Source organism: Neolamprologus brichardi, unplaced genomic scaffold, assembly GCF_056152115.1.
Source record: "Neolamprologus brichardi isolate AB-2024 unplaced genomic scaffold, ASM5615211v1 NODE_ptg000033l+_length_6344489_cov_1, whole genome shotgun sequence".
NCBI lineage: Eukaryota > Metazoa > Chordata > Actinopteri > Cichliformes > Cichlidae > Neolamprologus > Neolamprologus brichardi.
The window spans coordinates 4497107-4519540 of record NW_028270137.1 but is presented as its reverse complement, the minus strand read 5'-3'; the positions used below and the strand labels follow the sequence as shown (position 1 = coordinate 4519540).

The 22434-nt window shown below is 37.2% G+C and overlaps 2 protein-coding genes across 2 annotated transcripts; both read left to right on the top strand.

Moving 5' to 3' along the window:
• The first annotated feature begins 5611 nt into the window (after positions 1-5611).
• On the top strand, positions 5612-10095 carry LOC148094640 (uncharacterized). Its single transcript, XM_087837484.1, has 10 exons — positions 5612-6013; positions 6129-6323; positions 6451-6534; positions 7159-7230; positions 7320-7418; positions 7784-8967; positions 9060-9282; positions 9460-9625; positions 9732-9814; positions 9913-10095. The coding sequence occupies exons 1-10, from the start codon at positions 5930-5932 to the stop codon at positions 10093-10095; spliced, it is 2373 nt and encodes a 790-aa protein (XP_087693610.1). The 5' UTR covers positions 5612-5929.
• Positions 10096-10294: 199 nt separating this feature from the next.
• On the top strand, positions 10295-15001 carry LOC148094639 (uncharacterized). The gene is made up of 11 exons (XM_087837485.1): positions 10295-10343; positions 11098-11169; positions 11263-11895; positions 11993-12079; positions 12510-13021; positions 13135-13203; positions 13297-13391; positions 13808-13934; positions 14101-14218; positions 14308-14384; positions 14525-15001. Exons 5-11 carry the CDS (start codon positions 12950-12952, stop codon positions 14636-14638), a joined length of 672 nt encoding a protein of 223 aa, XP_087693611.1. The 5' UTR covers positions 10295-10343; positions 11098-11169; positions 11263-11895; positions 11993-12079; positions 12510-12949; the 3' UTR covers positions 14639-15001.
• The last annotated feature ends 7433 nt before the right edge of the window (positions 15002-22434 follow it).

The following is a 22434-nucleotide window of genomic DNA, read 5'->3' as shown; positions in this document are numbered from 1 at the left end:
GACCTCAGATTACAGGAAAACTGTAAGAGGTGACGCAGATATCTCACTGGATTCTAACTCTGGGTGACCCCCACTCTTCACCCTGTGATCCACAGCAAAAATTACTGTACGGTTTTTGAGAAAATTGATAGTAAACTTAACACATTTTACTGTACTGTACTCTATATATTCTCATCTTTGACCTCAGATTACAGGAAAACTGTAAGAGGTGACGCAGATATCTCACTGGATTCTAACTCTGGGTGACCCCCACTCTTCACCCTGTGATCCACAGCAAAAATTACTGTACGGTTTTTGAGAAAATTGATAGTAAAATCTTCCCATTTTACTGTACTGTACTCTACATATTGACATTTTTGAGCTCAGATTACAGGAAAACTATAAGAGGTGACGCAGATATTTCACTGGATTCTGACTCTGGGTGACCCCCACTCTTCACCCTGTCATCCACAGCAAAAATTACTGTACGGTTTTTGAGAAAATTGATAGTAAAATCTTCCCATTTTACTGTACTGTACTCTACATATTGACATTTTTGAGCTCAGATTACAGGAAAACTATAAGAGGTGACGCAGATATTTCACTGGATTCTGACTCTGGGTGACCCCCACTCTTCACCCTGTGATCCACAGCAAAAGTTACTGTACGGTTTTCCAGAAAATTGATAGTAAAATCTTCCCATTTTACTGTACTGTACTCTACATATTGACATCTTTGAGCTCAGATTACAGGAAAACTGTAAGAGGTGACGCAGATATTTCACTGGATTCTGAACCTAGGCCAATTCCACTCTGCACCCTGTGATCCACAGCAAAAGTTACTGTACGGTTTTCCAGAAAATTGATAGTAAAATCTTCCCATTTTACTGTACTGTACTCTAAATATTGACATCTTTGAGCTCAGATTACAGGAAAACTATAAGAGGTGACGCAGATATTTCACTGGATTCTGAACCTAGGCCATCTCCACTCTGCACCCTGTGATCCACAGCAAAAATTACTGTACGGTTTTTGAGAAAAGTGATAGTAAACTTTGCACAATTTACTCTACTGTACTTTTAATCTCCTCATCTTTGGCCTCAGATTACAGGAAAACTGTAAGAGGTGACGCAGATATCTCACTGGATTCTGAATCTAGGCCATCTCCACTCTGCACCCTGTGATCCACAGCAAAAGTTACTGTACGGTTTTCCAGAAAATTGATAGTAAAATCTTCCCATTTTACTGTACTGTACTCTAAATATTGACATCTTTGAGCTCAGATTACAGGAAAACTATAAGAGGTGACGCAGATATTTCACTGGATTCTGAACCTAGGCCATCTCCACTCTGCACCCTGTGATCCACAGCAAAAATTACTGTACGGTTTTTGAGAAAAGTGATAGTAAACTTTGCACAATTTACTCTACTGTACTTTTAATGTCCTCATCTTTGGCCTCAAATTACAGGAAAACTGTAAGAGGTGACGCAGATATCTCACTGGATTCTGAATCTAGGCCATCTCCACTCTTCACCCTGTGATTCACAGCAAAAATTACTGTACGGTTTTTGAGAAAATTGATAGTAAAATCTTCCCATTTTACTGTACTGTACTCTACATATTGACATCTTTGAGCTCAGATTACAGGAAAACTGTAAGAGGTGACGCAGATATTTCACTGGATTCTGAACCTAGGCCATCTCCACTCTTCACCCTGTGATCCACAGCAAAAATTACTGTACGGTTTTTGAGAAAAGTGATAGTAAACTTTGCACAATTTACTCTACTGTACTTTTAATCTCCTCATCTTTGACCTCAGATTACAGGAAAACTGTAAGAGGTGACGCAGATATCTCACTGGATTCTAACTCTGGGTGACCCCCACTCTTCACCCTGTCATCCACAGCCAAAATTACTGTACGGTTTTTGAGAAAAGTGATAGTAAACTTTGCACAATTTACTCTACTGTACTTTTAATCTCCTCATCTTTGGCCTCAGATTACAGGAAAACTGTAAGAGGTGACGCAGATATTTCACTGGATTCTGAATCTAGGCCATCTCCACTCTGCACCCTGTGATCCACAGCAGAAATTACTGTACGGTTTTCCAGAAAATTGATAGTAAACTTAACACAATTTACTGTACTCTATATATTCTCATCTTTGACCTCAGGTTACAGGAAAACTATAAGAGGTGACGCAGATATCTCACTGGATTCTGACTCTGGGTGACCCCCACTCTGCACCCTGTGATCCACAGCAAAAGTTACTGTATGGTTTTTGAGATTGCTGTGTTAACAGAGTATGTCAAAGGCTAAGAATATATACTGCCTAAAATAATATCAAATTTATACAACAAATTACAAAATTGCCACATCTGCTGTTATTGCCATGTGTTAGATAGAGCATTATTTAGTCATAGAAAATACATATCATTGAAATATCATCAGTAAAAGAAATACTCTCACTATGTAAGACATGTTAGCAAATTCAGTTAATAAATATTGTATCAAGTCTATACAGATGTTTAAAGGCATAATTTGTTTGTTTCTTTTGGCTTACAATTGTGTTTGCCTTTAACATAATTTACATTTCATTTATACAGTTTCACAGATGAAAAAAAAAATAGGTTTCCTGAACTGTTCTTCATGGCCCAAATTTTGAATCCTTTTGAGGGTGATGCATTATTCATGAAGGTGGGCAATTTGTTCATTGATCTCTGACCCTCGCTGACTATGACGCCTCCTAATTCTGCTTCCAGCCTTGCTGGTTAATTTGTTCTTCCTTTTGGCATCCCTGTCACCGATGCTGTCACCAGTTGTACACAACATCTCTGTTTGTCCACCAGTCTAATCTGTAATTCAGGTGAACCCAGAATTACATGTATCTTTGTAATGTTTCAAAGAATATACACTATTTGTTGATGGGCATTGTCACACTTTTCTTTCCTTTATAAGTAAGAATCTCTATGGTTTTAATGACAATTCATATACAGATTGTGGAGGACATTTAATTCAACACTCAAAGAAGTTCCTCATCAGCAGACTGTAGTACAATTTCAGCCCACCGTTAATAAACCCATCCAATGCAGGGTTATCAGAGAAATTATGCAAATGTTATGTTTTTATGTACTGGTAATGTATTTATCATTTATCATGATTCCTGCTCTGATGATTACTTCCTTCTACTTCTGTAATTTTAATAGATAAAGGATGTTGAACATTAAGCTCCAAACAGGATGAATGAGAAAGACCACAGTGGAGAATCATGAATGTAGTAAAATAATACATGCAGTTGTTTTTTTTTCATGGTGGAGGAGCAACTTCTGATACTATCTTAAAGAAAAAACACATCAAATTGAAGAGTAAAAATAATGACAACAATATGTCTAAATTTTTTATTAATTTCTTAGATCAAATGCATTCTTGTCATGGTCAGAGTTGCCCACTCATATTTAACTAATTCAAATACAGTTACTGCATTTAAATGCTTATGTTCTAATAAAAGGCATTGTTTAATACTTCTTCCATGACAACCCAAATAAATCAATGATAGGGAAAAGGGAAGATTAGTCATCAGGCAAGGTTTACTGTTCATTTACCATGCCTTGATAACGGTAAGCTTAACATAAGAAAAAGGCTGGGGACGAGAACCGAGCGGCTGAGCCAGATCAAAGACATTACTAAAACAAAAAGACGCCAACAGCTTCCCTAAAGTGGAAATAAAATAATATGCAAAACAAAAGGCCTGTGTACCTGCTTGACACATAAGGTCAGTCACAGGATACAAAAGTGTCATCATCTGCATAACCTAGTGTTTTTAACACTTAAAGCTCAGTTGATGTGTTTGGGGTACCCCGATCTTATCTGTCCAGCCTCACACCCAAACACTCTATTCACATACACAGACACCTACTAACAAAAGTTCAAAGACAGTCTGAAGCCAACCTGCTGGCCTGGGAGCTGGTTTTTTGAAATTATCCCAGGCAAGCGATTGGTCTACTGTTCCCCAGATCAGCCAATAGAGACGTGCCAATTACCTTTGTATTGAGTGTATTGAGTATTGAATGAGGCTTGACACCTGAAAGACAAGAGTAAGAGAAAACAAAGAGCTGGGTACCAGGGCATGTAACAGATGTTGTTCCATGCTCATTTTTGATTGTCTCAGTAAATATGTTAACTGCAAAAACATTGAAAATCTAATTCAACTCACTTGTTCAATAGAAAATAATATTTTCCTTCTTGTTCATTAATTTTCAAGTTACTCTAAGTAATAGTAGTCTTAGAAGTATAAAAACAATTTTCAATTCTCATAATTTATATGAAAGTCTTTAATCACATCTTTTACAATATATTTTAAGCAATATGCTTTTGTCTTTTTCTCTGACACGCATTGTCTTTAACATTAATATTCTAAATTACCTATACAATATCTTGCCTTTTGATTACAAGTTTCATAAAAAAAATTTCAGACTGTAACTCGTAGAAATATTTCTGCCAATACTATTTTGATTATATTTTATACATGAAATAACAAGGTCGCACATTGCCTTAACATTTTTTAGTTTTTGCTTCATTATTAGAATTAAATTAGTATTATTGGTTAATTCAATGCAAACTGATGTGTGGGACAAGAGTCACATGACATAGAGCCAACCCACTTTTGATCTTTCGGTATTTATTGAGTCGTTGCGTCGCACGGACAGATAGCGTAGCTTTCATTGCGACGGGAAACGTTTATATGTGGTTACGCTGTCATTACACATTAGTACACTGAACTTTTCATCGAGGCCTACGTGGACAAAAATTTTCGGTTTACCCACCAACAATAAAATGGAAAGGTGAGTAATTAACACTAAAAATGGGGCTACCATTTAATGCCAGTTATTTTCCTCAGTCTAATTATAGAAATTTTTTTAGATTGTTTGCGCTTTGTATATAGTCTTCGTCCAGAAATTTGTCTAAAATCATAATTTTTAGAATTTGAAAACTTCAATAATATTGATATACTAACCAATAGAGAGCATATATAGAAATATAACATATACCTAAGATTAGATTTTGTACTCTTAGGCGTACATTTAAAAGTAACACCCTCCATTTAAGCGTAGTGAAAACTGTTCAGTCGTTTGACTTTTGATGTTGTATCTTTTCTTAAATATATATATTCATTAAGAAAAAGAAGTCATAACACATTGAGATAATTGAAAAATACGTAACATTTTGTAGTATGAACAAATACGTTAAAACAAAATCAATGTTTGGTTTGGTTGCATTACTTGTAAAAAAAAAAACAAAAACATAATAAGTAACACTGTTCACCATGATAAATAAATCATCTTACAAAAGTGTTTTTGTCACATAAGGTCACAAATTCTCATTTAAGCAGATTTGCACTGGGTATTACCCGATTTTAAATTTTAATTGGCTTGACACAATGATTCTTTCAAGTCATGGTGATTGTGATAATGATTGTAAAGTCCGTTCAGAGCAATGGTCTTTAACAGCTTGTTTTTGTGGTTTAGGAGACACTCAAAATATGTATGTAACATAGTATAACATTATTAATATTAATAAATCAATTAGGGAATGTGTATTACACACAGTGAATTAGTGCTTGTGTTATTTAACTATAGTGTTAATTACAGTAATTTGCACTGTGAATTTTAAAATTTAGAACTTAGAGATAGTTTCTTAGCAAATGACCATTAACAAGGGCTGTGTTAGTTAGCGCTTGTATGTCCAAAATTCTAAATACTACCCGTTATGTTGTTGGCATAGAAAAAGTTACCAAAAAGATTTTTTCGCATCATGCGTTTTGGACATCACTAGAGTGTGGGTACTTGGAGTGCCTCAAAATGTTTTCTGAAGTCTATTAAACTTAAATGAAGAGTTCACATTTCATATGTTATTGTTGATCAGTATTGCAAGGTTGATCTCAGGATAACAGATATGTTCATATGGTTTGTTTTTCTTTGTATTAATTTTAATTTGTCTCAAAATTTCAGGACCTGCACTTTTTCAGTTTTTGGAAAGGCAAGTAATGTAACAATCAATAATGTGATAATAATATACATTGTTCAATCTGTATCACTTACAGCACAATAAAGGTATAATGTGTTAATGTCACTGTTCTCTTTTACATTAAAAGGCACGGACAATTTCAAAATCCCTGCAAAATATATTAGAGGTCATTCACAAGTATGCTGAACCCGGGACCAGTCTAAAGACCTACAGTGTTCACAAAGTGCATGGCTTTTGGGAAAATGTCTCAAGAGATTTGGGAGTGCCTAATACATGTCTTAATAGGAAAAAAATTGTCAAGGCAGTCCTGCAGTATGAAAAGGTAAGCAATGTTTTTTTAGTATTTATATTTAGTCCATTAAAAAAAATACTTAAAAAAAGAACAGATATTTCTTTGGTAGAACTTCCTGTAATAAAAATTATTATGCAAAAATCAAATATTTTTACAGACCACATCAGGGGTAGAGGGTCCCTTGCTACAGACTGATTTTCCTACTGCAGAGACAACACTTGGAGATGATGTTCCTTCCATTGTAAGAAATGTGTCATACACTTACTGTCAGATTTAAAAATTTAAAGCCATCATGACAACCTTATCCAGCCATTGTAGTTATCCTGCTTTTTAGATACAAATAAAACAAATTCACTCCAAAATGTCATCTTGAAAATAATTTAAATCTTGAAACAGAGTAATAATGAGTCATATGGAGAGCAAGAATGTAGATTACAATAGACTTCACAGCAGGTAAACACATATGAAAGCAAGCCACCAAACCATGAGGTGTAGAGCCTTAAGCACCCACAGGAGAGCCAGACAAAGACCTGAGTGTCACATCTGACCCCATTTTAAAGGAGTAACCAACTCATCCTCCTGCTGCTGACTAACTTTTCACTCCATGTCTTCCACTCTTCTAATTTCTCCATTTGATCTTGTTATTGCCCAATCAAGTTCCAAAATCTGAATCAGAATATTACTTTTTCATTTACAATAATTATAGTACTATATTCCTTTGCTGAATATTTTTTCCCTTATAAAACCGTCATTACATAGTGATTCTTTTCAAAATATTTTGTAACAATGTGTGTTAACAAAGACATACTGAAATTTCAGTCTTGTTATGTAATTGTTATGTTTTAATTAATTTGTGATTCGTTAGAATGAGGAAGACGTTGTTGCGCCAAAGTCTCCACAATCTGTAGGAAATGTACCTTTACCTTCAAGAAAAGAGGTAATTATTTGTATTTTATTCAGTATTACATTGTGTTGCTTTGGAAAAACATTAATTTGTAAAGAAACGACATCGCTTTCTCTTCCCAGGATGCACTTCAAAAAACTGCAGAGAGCGGCATCCATACCCCAGACACACAATCCCTCGAGAGTGACTCTAAATCTTCGTCTTCAAATGCAAATGCTAAGGTAATTTCATAACTTTCGCTGTTTTTAATACACAACAGAGAAAGAAAACACAGAGTTTATATGTTTGTTAAACACTATCAGCATGTAATTATTATATTAAAAATTTCAATTATTTTGAACTGTAATCCAAAGTTTACATTTAAAGTTAAAATCTTTTTGTGATGATCTTTCGAGGTAAAATAAATATTTCTTAGTCATATTCACTTACTAAGACAAATTTACTAAGATAATGTGAAACTTGTCCTATGGGTTCGTTAGTGAAATTGTAACATAATGATGCTGTTGGATTTTCATAGAGACACTGTAGTGACAAACATTGAAAGTGTTTATATATATTTTTTAAAATGTATATCTGAATGTTGCAGAGGAATGGATCAGATGAATCAGCTAAAGTCAACACAGACAGTAGCACTTCAGAAGAAAAATTTTTCACATCTGGTTTGCCACAGCAGAAAAGTTTCTTTTTCATAAATGAGAATGAATGGAAGGAGTTACGGCAACATCAGTCAGGAAGACTATTTAAAGGACTGCAGTGGACAAATATAATTGCCAGTGGAATCAGAACCCTTAATCCGTACTGCAGCTTTGGATTTCGGAGACACAGTGTGAAAAAACTCTCTTCAAGATCAAAGGCACCGGTTTTCAGGTGTGTGGGGTACTGCAGATTTCAGGACTGCCCTGTCACTGTGGCTGTGGTGGTTTATGACGAAGAGACACTGAAAGCAGAAGTCGTTTTCAAAGGAGGTGAGGTCTGCCATAATAACAAAGAGCTGAAAAGGCGGCCTGTGCGTGCACAATCACGTCAAAGTGCTGGAGAACTCCTCAAAAACAAATTACCAAGGAGCTTGTACTTGGAGTCTTTACAGAAAGTGCCACAAAAGGTGATCCAATCTGGCAACAGGGATGATGCTCCAACAAAAGAAGTGTTGAAAAACATTGCATGGTCTGAAAGAAAAGCCACTAGAGCAGATCCCAACGAGTTGATTAGCTTACAAAAGATAATTCAACAGTATCAGGACACTGAAAAGGACGTACTGCAGAAGATTCTGATGCATCCAAAGGGCATAATGCTGTGGTCTAAGAAAACCTTGTCAGTTTTTCATCAAAGATGCAAAGAAGACATTGTGTACTTTGATGCCACTGGAAGTATAATAAGAAAAGAAAGTGCTGGAACGCCACCTTACTATGTGTATGAGTTGGTTGTCAGAAACCCATCCAAAGGTGCTTCTCCTCTTCCAGTTGCTACATATGTCACATGTGACCACACTACAGCTTCTGTGACATACTTCTTGCAGGCCTTTCAGACTGATCTGGTAAGAGCATTTGGTAATCGGGCCTACAACAGGCCTGTCATGTTCATGTGTGATGGATCCCTGGTACTCCTCCGATCCATTTCCATGACATTCTGCAGAACAAGTCTAGAGGATCTGCTGCAGAAGTACTATGTCTTACTCACTGGCCAGCATTCAGCACAGCAATTCAACATTCCCATTCTGCATCGATGTTTGAGCCATGTCATGAAAAATGCCAAGGACCTTTGTAAAAAACAGTGAGTACATTTATATCAATAATTAAAAAAGAATACAAGATTTGTAATGTAAAGGTCTCACTAACAGTGATTTCATTTGTTCATTTTCCCAGCATTCCAGAGAACTACAGGCTTGGAATGCATGTGTTTGGGCTCCTTGCATGCTGTGATAACTTAAAAGACATGGATGATGTTGTCCATAGTGCAGCAATAGTGTTTTGCAGTCCTTGTAGTGGAAGGAACGTAACAAAACACTACAACAACTTGAAAATCCTTATGCAAAAACGGGGGACCCTGGATTTGGATGAGAAGACTGTGATTGCTGAAGATTACAAGGTTAGCTAAGATTTATTTTTTAAGTAACCATATTAATAACTTTTTTACTTGTGTCTGTCCCAAATGTGTGTCACGTTATTGTGGTTTAAAATATATATATTTAAAATAATATTTTATATAATTAATTTGTCTTTGGTTTGATAACTTGCTGAATACAGATATATATCTGTTTTACAGACTGATGTTCAGAATGCCCCTTTGAAGACCCATTTCCAGGCAATTGTTGACAATGCAACACTGGACTGTGAGGGCGAAAGAAACATCTTTCATGCACCCAAATTTATTGCCGGTCTGGTAAATCACCTTCTACCACATGCAACTTTGTGGTCATCAATGATGCTCGGTACGTTTTTTTATTTGTTGTATTACTATCTTAAATTGTCAGTTATTCATTAAATGTTGAATTATCTATTTTAATTGTGTTTTTGAATTGCTTGTATTCTCCTTAGGGGATCTTGGACGTCATGGTACTGGTCCTGCTTACCAGCAGCTCAGTAAACTCTATGGTGACATTCAGCAATCCAAGAACCAGGTATCATAGCGAGAAGAATAAGTGAAAAAGAAACATAAATTGTACATAAATTTACAATACATAGATACTGATTTAAACAATGTACTATTGCATTTAAGAATTTTACACAAGACAATAGAACCCAAGGAATCATGGAGAAAAGCCAGTGGGATTTGAAAAAAATCCGTATCCAGAGAAGGAGACTGACAAGGCTTGATGACTTTGTGGAAATTTATCAAAAAATGCACGATGCCCTCCTGCTTGAATATGCAGACATGAAAAAATCAAGACAAAAGGTATGAATAACTTCCTAATAATGAAAATTGTGTTTTATACAACTAGAACAAGAAACTAAGAAAAAGTGAAAACATTTGGCTATGACTATAGAATTAAGAGATGATAAAATAAGTAAGCATTAAAAGTATGTATGTGTAATCAACAGTCTTTTCGCGTGGAAATGGAGAAATGGAAAGACAAACGCATTAAATGAAAAGGTGTGTACGTGTCACCGTTACTGACAGAACTGCCACTGAAGAAAAAGAAAACTGAGGTAAGTCATCATGTTCCCATTATTTTCAATAATTAAACCTTGTGATGTCCTCCTGATTGCCATACTCCTTTTGTCCTCTGGGGTAAAGCGTCTGCTTTGACTTGATAAAGCATGAATTATAAATTATCATCCGTCTCCATGTTTCAATGTTTTATCAAACTGTATTCCAACTGATTACCTGAAATCTTTATGTGTTTTGACATTGTATTACACCTAGGCATGGGCCTTAGTGAACCCCCACTTTAATGCCAAAAAATGCATGTCCATAGGTGACATAAGTGCAGGAGGAAGCTCAGGTTTTTTGCTTTTTGCTGGTCACACCATGTACAGCTTTGTTTTCAGCAGTTGTAGGCCAAGGGCATATGAATTAAACAAGCTTTCAAGGCTGATTAATTGTCTTTTGGAGACCTACTGTATTAAGCACAGCTCGCGTGCCCTGACTGCAGGCAAGCAAGTTTGCAATCATACACTAGCATGTTCTCTGTACGGCTGGACCAGGCATCACATACTGACGATGTTTTTATCTCATAGTTCCTCTGTTTACTTGGGACGTAATGTTGGACAGAGTCCTTTAAGGGGACTAGGCACCCATACACAGTCATATCAGTTCCTGTGTGTTACACCAACAGCAGGACAGATGCTCACTCGTTACATACATCTCAAATCAGAACAAGTTTGTCTCATTCATGACCATATTCTTTTGTATATTATATTCTATTATATAAAGTCATTCAAAAATGTTATCTGTTAACAGGTAAAAGGGAAGACCACTGTTCAAACCTTTAAACAGGAACAGCACAAACAATATGATGCTCGTCAAAACCAGGTATTTTTAGAAATGTTTTGAATGTCTACATTTATGTTTTGTGTGTTATTGTCATAAATGACTCTGAAAATTGACAAGTGTCTATCTTTGTAGGATGAGAGCCAGGAACAAATAGCCGTTTGCCAAAAAATAGCAACATACATGGCTAATAAAGCATCGGTCACAGTATGGAAAGGAGACTTATGTGCCTTCAAAGTGGATGCAATTGTTAATGCAGCTAATGAAAATCTCTCTCACATGGGTGGACTTGCAAAGGCACTGTCTGCTACTGGAGGACATACTATCCAAGCAGAGAGTGATCTCTTCATTGCCAAAAATGGCAAATTAAAGGCTGGACAAGTTGCAGTTACCACAGCAGGCAGACTACCTTGCATGAAGCTGATTCATTTGGTAGGCCCGTGTCTGCAGACTGACCCCACAGTGCACATGATATCCCATGCAAAGAAACTTTTAACTAAAGGTATTTCGAACGTCATGACATGTGCAGAAGAGCACAAATTTTCCTCTGTTGCCATTCCAGCAGTGAGCTCTGGAATATTCAACTTTCCAGTCTCAATTTGTGCTGATGTTGTGGTCACCACAATCAAAAAGTACATTGACCATAAGAACCCCACAAGTCCTCCATTTGAAATACACCTGGTAAACAACGATGATCCAACCGTGAAGGAAATGGAAAGGGCCTTCAAAGAGATCCTTTTGGAGCCACTCTCTGATGTCAGGAGGACAGTGAGTACACCCATTTTTTTTCCTTAATAAAAAAACTTACTTAAAATGATCACAGCAGTAACAAATATTTTCTTTAAAATTCAACCCACAAATCAAGGGGCCAGAGGATTCTCCATCTACACTGGAAAGGACAGAGCACCTTGAGAGAAACACAACCGGTCTGACAAAGGACACTGCATCACAGGTGATGTTTCACAAACAAACTCTAATTCAATAACTATGTCATCTGTTTGAAAAACCAAGTTTGTTTGTACATATTTTTGTAATTATATATTAGATTTTATTATATGTATGTGTTGATGAAGTAAAAAAAAACATACCACAGAAAAATGACAAATGTCAGTCCAACAATAAATGTAACTTTTACATGTTACTGTCCTTAATATTACAAAAACAACAGTAACTGACTCAATTTTTAATTTCTTAATGTAGTTTAACATCTCAAATAAATTACATTAAAATCTATGTCAAATTTGGAGATGTTTTCGTGTTGTTGCGTTAGGTACATAAAATACTTTTAAAAATTAGATTTAAAAGCGTTGTAATCGATTACAATGAATGTTCTCATAAGAAGAATTATTAGAATTTATTTCTATTGTCTTGTTGAAACACAGGTCGCATATTTGTGGAAACAACAGGAAACGGAAGTTGTTGTTTCTGTGGTCCCATCTCAGATTAGAGGTAACAACTTTGTCATACGTCACAGTGAGTTCCTGACCCTTAGACCACACAGCTGGCTTGTTGGAGAGGTATGTAATCCAGTTATTTAAAAAAAAAGAAAAAGAAATACATAAGGTTAACGTTAAAGCTGGGGCAGAACATTAGTTGTTCCCTACACATTCAGTAAGTACTGCTTTAGATCGACATTCCAGGCATATCCTCATGACTGAATACTGAGTATATGTAAGTAAAAAAATCTTTATTAACCTTTGTATTCCAAAACTTTATCATGTTTACAAAGTAATAAAAGGTTATTTATTATACTCCTCAGGTCATTGAAAGTCTCCTGCACCACTGGGCCATTCGGCTGAATCTGGGGAATAATATCTACATTATGAACCACTACACGAGCGGTGTGATCCTCTATGGAGAGAGAGAACTAATCAGGAGACAAAGCTTGTCCAAGGTAAAAAAAAAAATATATATATATTCTAGAATTAATTTTTTTAAATTTAATTAATGTCTCGAAATGGAAAAAGTATTGTTGCAAATTTGTAATTAATTCCTAATATGTCACAGGTGAACTTTGACAACTACAGAGCCATTTTATCCTTTGTGAACATTGGAAATATACACTGGAAGTTTCTGGTTAGTACGAGCAGCATTTCTGTGAAGACAGTTTGTTTCAATAACACATTATTCATAACTTATGTACTTTTTAAATTTATATATCTATCGCAGTACATAAATGCAGATGACAGCTGTCTGTATTTGGTCGATCCTTCAAGAAACTCTTTGGAGCAGGAAGAGTCTGACCGTGCAGCCAAAAGATTCCGGTAATTATGCGTTATTACATGTATATAATAACATAAAATATTAGAAAAGTGACAGGAGGACTTAGGAGGTCTTTTTCTAAAGGTGAACATATGGTTGTAGATGAAAGTTTAATAAAATCTGTGGTTATCAGTTCTTTAAAGAATTCAAAAAAATAATTCAAAATTACACACGTATGTAATTTTAAATAATAAAAAAAAACACTGACCGTGTTTAAGCAGTGAGACATTTGAGACAGTTAACATTTGTAGATTTAAAAGAACATGTTAATAATTTTGATACTTCATTTAACATAATCTAGAGCACAGGGCTTTCTGACACACCATTAAAAACAGTGATATGTACTATATGTGTCTTTTTCTGTGTGACTTTTATCTTTCATTTGTATATAAATGTAATGTATGTTATGTTCACAAAGTGAATACTTCAAAATGAGGAGGACATGCTACAACAAAACAGACTGGGTGAATGTGAGACTTCGAGGAGGAGTACTGACACATCCATTTCAACGGGATGGTTCTAGCTGCGGAGTAATGGTCATCATGGTATGGTACCACATTAACGCAATAATATTTTTCTGTAAAATTAGATAAGAAGTTGGGGTGGGGGTGGGGAAAGTTAAAATAATCTTAAAAGGTTAAATTGTGTAAACAGGAAGTGTAACATTTGCAGATGTTTTCAATTAAATTGTATTTTTTGTTTTGATTTCAGATGGCCAAAGAAGTAATGGAAGCATTCCCAAATAAACCAGAAATGACATTTTTGACGACAAAAAAAGAGATGGCCCAGGCACGAAGGACATTTGCACAGACAATACTTGAGGCCTCTGGTGTGTAATATCTTCTTCAAATGGACATATTTATTTGTGTCAAACTGATGAATACTAACATATATATATATATATATATTATGTTTTAGTATTTGACAGTGACAACAACTGTGCCATGTGTGCAACGGCGAAACCACCTAATCCAGGACCCTCCATCACTGACTGGGTATAGTATTTTTAAAAATAGTTTTATGTTATCTACAACAAAAGTATTTGACTCTGTGTCTTTAAGGATTTTAATTGATTAAAACATAGAATTATTTACTTAATGTGTTTATGAAAGTTAATATGTTTTTTTGTTTACAGATCCAGTGTGATAACTGCAACCGCTGGTTCCATTCTGAATGCCTGGACATGACAAATGAACAGCTCAGCAGTGCTCAGAAGACCGAGTGGAAGTGTGTGCTTTGTGTAACCTAATTCTACATGCAGTGAAAGCTACTTGAATAATCTGCTTATAGTTGTTATTGGTGTTGTGAGGAACACATGTGTAAAACACAATATGTATAACATTCTTGCTTTGTGCGTGTACTTTAAGTATTTCCTTTTTGATTTTTTGGGTTGATTTGTGTGATGACAGATAATGAATAACAATATATCTAAACTGTGTAGTAGTAATATGAGAAATCAGTAATCTGAGAAATGTAATTTCTCACCCTGACCGGTCGAGGCAGATGGCCGCCCCTCCCTGAGCCTGGTTCTGCTGGAGGTTTCTTCCTGTTAAAAGGGAGTTTTTCCTTCCCACTGTTGCTCATAGGGGGTCATATGATTGTTGGGTTTGTCTCTGTATGTATTATTGTAAGGTTTACCTTATTATTTAAAGTGCCTAAAGGTGACTATTGTTGTGATTAAGCACTGAATAAATAATGTCTAAAATTTGCTACTTGAGGTGGTGTGTGAATGACATTTTGAAATATTTAAATTGTGTGTGGAAAGAAATTTATTGTAGTTAAGCAAATACTTCAATGAACTCATTTTGTTCGGTAATGGATTAGGATTTAATTTTATCAGAAAACCATACAGTAATTTACAGTAAAGGACGTTAAAAGTACAGTAAAGTAAATTGTGCAAAGTTTACTATCACTTTTCTCAAAAACCGTACAGTAACTTTTGCTGTGGATCACAGGGTGCAGAGTGGAGATGGCCTAGGTTCAGAATCCAGTGAGATATCTGCGTCACCTCTTACAGTTTTCCTGTAATCTGAGCTCAAAGATGAGAATATATAGAGTACAGTACAGTAAAATGTGTTAAGTTTACTATCAATTTTCTGGAAAACCATACAGTAATTTTTGCTGTGGATCACAGGGTGAAGAGTGGAGATGGCCTAGATTCAGAATCCAGTGAAATATCTGCGTCACCTCTTATAGTTTTCCTGTAATCTGAGCTCAAAGATGTCAATATGTAGAGTACAGTACAGTAAAATGGGAAGATTTTACTATCAATTTTCTCAAAAACCGTACAGTAATTTTTGCTGTGAATCACAGGGTGAAGAGTGGAGATGGCCTAGATTCAGAATCCAGTGAGATATCTGCGTCACCTCTTACAGTTTTCCTGTAATTTGAGGCCAAAGATGAGGACATTAAAAGTACAGTAGAGTAAATTGTGCAAAGTTTACTATCACTTTTCTCAAAAACCGTACAGTAATTTTTGCTGTGGATCACAGGGTGCAGAGTGGAGATGGCCTAGGTTCAGAATCCAGTGAAATATCTGCGTCACCTCTTATAGTTTTCCTGTAATCTGAGCTCAAAGATGTCAATATGTAGAGTACAGTACAGTAAAATGGGAAGATTTTACTATCAATTTTCTCAAAAACCGTACAGTAATTTTTGCTGTGAATGACAGGGTGAAGAGTGGAGATGGCCTAGGTTCAGAATCCAGTGAAATATCTGCGTCAACTCTTATAGTTTTCCTGTAATCTGAGCTCAAAGATGTCAATATGTAGAGTACAGTACAGTAAAATGGGAAGATTTTACTATCAATTTTCTCAAAAACCGTACAGTAATTTTTGCTGTGGATGACAGGGTGAAGAGTGGGGGTCACCCAGAGTTAGAATCCAGTGAAATATCTGCGTCACCTCTTACAGTTTTCCTGTAATCTGAGCTCAAAGATGTCAATATGTAGAGTACAGTACAGTAAAATGGGAAGATTTTACTATCAATTTTCTGGAAAACCGTACAGTAACTTTTGCTGTGGATCACAGGGTGAAGAGTGGGGGTCACCCAGAGTCAGAATCCAGTGAAATATCTGCGTCACCTCTTATAGTTTTCCTGTAATCTGAGCTCAAAAATGTCAATATGTAGAGTACAGTACAGTAAAATGGGAAGATTTTACTATCAATTTTCTCAAAAACCGTACAGTAATTTTTGCTGTGGATCACAGGGTGAAGAGTGGGGGTCACCCAGAGTTAGAATCCAGTGAGATATCTGCGTCACCTCTTACAGTTTTCCTGTAATCTGAGGTCAAAGATGAGAATATATAGAGTACAGTACAGTAAAATGTGTTAAGTTTACTATCAATTTTCTCAAAAACCGTACAGTAATTTTTGCTGTGGATCACAGGGTGAAGAGTGGGGGTCACCCAGAGTTAGAATCCAGTGAGATATCTGCGTCACCTCTTACAGTTTTCCTGTAATCTGAGGTCAAAGATGAGAATATATAGAGTACAGTACAGTGAAATGTGTTAAGTTTACTATCACTTTTCTGGAAAACCGTACAGTAACTTTTGCTGTGGATCACAGGGTGCAGAGTGGAGATGGCCTAGGTTCAGAATCCAGTGAAATATCTGCGTCACCTCTTACAGTTTTCCTGTAATCTGAGGTCAAAGATGTCAATATGTAGAGTACAGTACAGTAAAATGGGAAGATTTTACTATCAATTTTCTCAAAAACCGTACAGTAATTTTTGCTGTGGATGACAGGGTGAAGAGTGGGGGTCACCCAGAGTCAGAATCCAGTGAAATATCTGCGTCACCTCTTATAGTTTTCCTGTAATCTGAGCTCAAAAATGTCAATATGTAGAGTACAGTACAGTAAAATGGGAAGATTTTACTATCAATTTTCTCAAAAACCGTACAGTAATTTTTGCTGTGGATCACAGGGTGAAGAGTGGGGGTCACCCAGAGTTAGAATCCAGTGAGATATCTGCGTCACCTCTTACAGTTTTCCTGTAATCTGAGGTCAAAGATGAGAATATATAGAGTACAGTACAGTAAAATGTGTTAAGTTTACTATCAATTTTCTCAAAAACCGTACAGTAATTTTTGCTGTGGATCACAGGGTGAAGAGTGGGGGTCACCCAGAGTTAGAATCCAGTGAGATATCTGCGTCACCTCTTACAGTTTTCCTGTAATCTGAGGTCAAAGATGAGAATATATAGAGTACAGTACAGTGAAATGTGTTAAGTTTACTATCACTTTTCTGGAAAACCGTACAGTAACTTTTGCTGTGGATCACAGGGTGCAGAGTGGAGATGGCCTAGGTTCAGAATCCAGTGAAATATCTGCGTCACCTCTTACAGTTTTCCTGTAATCTGAGGTCAAAGATGTCAATATGTAGAGTACAGTACAGTAAAATGGGAAGATTTTACTATCAATTTTCTCAAAAACCGTACAGTAATTTTTGCTGTGGATGACAGGGTGAAGAGTGGGGGTCACCCAGAGTCAGAATCCAGTGAGATATCTGCGTCACCTCTTATAGTTTTCCTGTAATCTGAGGTCAAAGATGAGAATATATAGAGTACAGTACAGTAAAATGGGAAGATTTTACTATCAATTTTCTCAAAAACCGTACAGTAATTTTTGCTGTGGATGACAGGGTGAAGAGTGGGGGTCACCCAGAGTTAGAATCCAGTGAGATATCTGCGTCACCTCTTACAGTTTTCCTGTAATCTGAGGTCAAAGATGAGAATATATAGAGTACAGTACAGTAAAATGTGTTAAGTTTACTATCAATTTTCTGGAAAACCGTACAGTAACTTTTGCTGTGGATCACAGGGTGCAGAGTGGAGATGGCCTAGGTTCAGAATCCAGTGAAATATCTGCGTCACCTCTTACAGTTTTCCTGTAATTTGAGGCCAAAGATGAGGACATTAAAAGTACAGTAGAGTAAATTGTGCAAAGTTTACTATCACTTTTCTCAAAAACCGTACAGTAATTTTTGCTGTGGATGACAGGGTGAAGAGTGGGGGTCACCCAGAGTTAGAATCCAATGAAATATCTGCGTCACCTCTTACAGTTTTCCTGTAATCTGAGGTCAAAGATGAGAATATATAGAGTACAGTACAGTAAAATGTGTTAAGTTTACTATCACTTTTCTCAAAAACCGTACAGTAATTTTGGCTGTGGATGACAGGGTGAAGAGTGGGGGTCACCCAGAGTTAGAATCCAGTGAGATATCTGCGTCACCTCTTACAGTTTTCCTGTAATCTGAGGTCAAAGATGAGAATATGTAGAGTACAGTAAAGAAAAATAGGAAGATTTTACTATCAATTTTCTCAAAAACCGTACAGTAATTTTTTCTGTGGATGACAGGGTGCAGAGTGGAAATGGCCTGTATTCAGAATCCAGTGAAATATCTGTGTCACCTCTTATAGTTTTCCTGTAATCTGAGGTCAAAAATGAGGGGATTAAAAGTACAGTAGAGTAAATTGTGTAAATTTTATTGTTAAATTTCTCTGAATCATACAGTAATTTGGGCTGTGGATCACAGGGGGAAAAGTGGAGATAAACCAAAACTGGGAGTGGATTGTGAAGCAAAATAGTCCCAGGACACAAAAGACTGCGTTTCTAAGCCAGTCGGCACCGATACCGTAATATGCGTAATAGTAGCGCAACAACATTTTCGGTGCGGCTGGCGGTGCGGCTAGCTTGACTGTGACTTCGTAAGTGAGGGCTCACTTGACCGCAGTAGATTATAATGGCTTCAAACTCACATTGAGGCCTGTGGGGCACTATCAGCCACTGAAACAGTAGACAAATGAATATTTCATACCTTAAGGCTGCCTGTTTATTTAAGGGAGATGAACAATACATTATAATTGTATATAATAATATCACAGATGATAGATTAAATAGGTTTTTGATAGATGCTTGTGCATTGTTAAAGTCTTATATGTTGAATTGATCTGAGTATGTCATCTGTTCAAAGCCTCTCCCAGTCAGTGCTGTTCTCTATGCCTGTCTTACTCTACATGATCTTTTTTAACATCAGCATGCTAAAGGACTTGTTTGGAAGAGACTGCTATTTTATACGCTAAAATATGTTTTTCTTCTGGTTGGTGAAAACACTTTATTATCCTCTAATAGATTTTTTAAATGCTTGGTGATGGTAGTACCCAAAACTAGCTGCATCAGGTACTTCCCTGTGTATTTGGAGAGGATCAGAAGTCCCAGGAATAAAAAAGCAACTAATTATTTATCTGCACAGCCGTACAAGTGGCTGACTGCTAGTTTGTTCCTCTGAGGCCGTGTCCTAGTCAGTGTGTCTCGCTAGATTTCTCTCTCTTCTGTTAATTGAGCATTTTTGTTTGTTCTGTGCAGTTCTGGTTAATAAGTGAAATTAATAAAAGCCGCAGAAATATTTTCATTGCATTTCTGTTTGTTCTGTACTTGCTAACTGTCAGTTCAGAAGAAAATGTAGCTGCTGTTTGCCAACAAACTCAGTTCCTTTGCCCGATAATTTCCTTCAAAAAAATGCCTACATATATATTTATAAGCTGAGTTATTATATAGCTGAATAATTATATCTTTCAATTAATAACTAATAATGTTTTATTTTAAATTTGTGTCTTTTAGCTTCTTCTGCTTATTATTGTTATCCATCCATTTTCTTCTGCTTATCAAGGACTGGTTTACCCGGGCAGCAGCCTAAGCAGAGAAGCCCACATCTCCCTCTCCCCAGCCACCTCCTCCACTTCTTCTGGGATAACACCAAGACATCCTCAGGCCAGCTGAGAGATATAGCCTCTCCAGAGTGTCCTAGGTCTGCCCTGGGCCTCTTTCTCCTTTTCTCATCAGCCTCTCTTCAACGTGTAGGAATAGCAGCTCTACTCTGAGCCCCTTTTGAGTAACTGAACTCCTCAGCCTGTCTTTAAGGGAGAGGCAACACCCTTGGAGAAAGCTCGTGTTTTTCATCTGTCAGTCCTCTGCTCACCTGTCCCCAAACTCGTAAACAAGAGAAGATTAAAGTCCTCCGCTTGATGCTGCAAGTCATTGTTTTTTATTGTCTTTTTCTTAATATATTCAGGTCATTCTAAAAATATCTGTACAACAGTTTGTTTATGCAGTCAGCATTTGTATATATACAGCAGTATTCTCAAACAAGCAACAGTGAACGCACCTGTGTGAGGCAAATTCCACAATCACAGTTCAATCAGTCCCCCCACCCTGACACTTTTTTCCACTTTAAGTGAGGAAATGGAATTAAATCTGACACATCTTTATCATTTTTGGACATATCAACATATCTTTTTAAGGTTAAGAGAATATGGTCATCAGATTGGAGAAGCTGAACAATCAGAGCTGTGATAATGATATTTAAGGATATTTAAGGTGTGTTGACTGGTTCATAACGTCAGCTCATGTGAGAAAACATCCCATGCTAAAGTTGCCGCTAGCTGCTGGTTGATGGTGAATTTATTGTGTGTTTCCACCGTCTGTACAGATGAAGAGTAGCAGAGCTGGAGATGAGGCAGGAGGAAGAGTTGACTCAATTCAATTTCAGTTTATTTCTATAGCGTTAATCACAACAACAGTCACCTCAAGACACTTTATACTGCAAGGTGGAGGCCCTATTGTAATACAGAGAAAACGAAATGATCAAAACAAGCCCTTTGAGCGAGCACTTGGTGACTGTGGGAAGGAAAAACACCATTTTAACTGGAAGAAACTTCCAGTAGAAGCAGGTATAGGGAGGGGCAGCCTCTGAGGACTGGTTGGGGTTGAGGGGAGGGAGAAAGGACAAAGGACACGCTGTGGAAGAGAGCCACTCTATGAGCTGTTCATTCAGTTTGTGGTTTAGCTCGACTCCATGACGTTTCTGAACTAATGCTTTGCTCAATTAATGTTGCAATGAATTATGGGTGGATTTTACTGATATTCTATCTTTATGTTGTCACCAAACACATCTACAGATTTAGGATTAGCTACAGGCTCCTCTACCCCTGCTAGCCCTTCTGTCCTGCCCAGGATGGCGCCCCTGGTGCCCCCTCATAAGGTCCAGCAGTCCTACTGTCCATCCAACAGCTCCTTCTCCCCTCTTACAGCCCCTATGGGAGCTCCATCTGTGGTGGCTACAGGCCTTACAGCTACAGCTACGGTGGCGGCTACAGCCTGGGAGGATACAGACACACACCTCACCTTGAGGACGTCCCCCCAGCAGGTTTGTGCAGCAGGCTGAAGAGATGGAACAGCAAGCACTCACATATTCATATGAGTACATTTAGTTGTTTTGAGAGGTGTACTCAACACAGGACAGTGGCTGCAGGTGCTAATTGTTTTGAGTTCAAAGTAATTAAGGCTGCTGTTGCAAAGTTTGATAATAGAATCTGAAGCTGGTAATGTTCAGGGCTGCAGTACACGTGTAAAGATGAGTCTGCTTGTATGACATCATATGTGCCTTTGTGTAACTCAGTGGCAAATAAATTGGGTACCATAGCTCCATATGCCATTAGTTACTTTACAAGTGTAAGGAAAAGCAGAAGGACTTGTTTTTGGTTCAGACCAGTTAAAATGATGAATGTCTTTCATTCAGTTTCCTTGCTTGGTTTAGACACTAACTGGGCGAGCGAGGAGGACGACCACGTGGTGGCCAGAGGAGAATATGACTTTACAGCTGCTTCTCAGGAGGAGCTTTCTATGCAAGCTGGAGAGATGCTCAACCTCGCTCCTAAAGGTGATGAGCTTTTTACTGGCTGCGGGACATTTGATTCTGAGTGCTTTGACCCAAAACCTTCTATTTTTGTTTTCCTTATCTTAGAAATAACAGATGAGGGCTCTTCTTTTGTGTGAGCGTGCCCCATGTTTACAACTATCTCCCTCGTGTTTAGAGCTACAGCCCCGTGTGCGTGGCTGGCTCCTGGCCAGCGTGGACGGTGAGACCACCGGCTCGTCCCAGCAAACTACGTTAAGATCCTCAGCAAGAGAAGAGACCGCCGGGCCACAGATGTGGAGAGGCTCGCTCAGGCCCAGCAGGCGAACACGCAGGCACCCCAAACAACCTC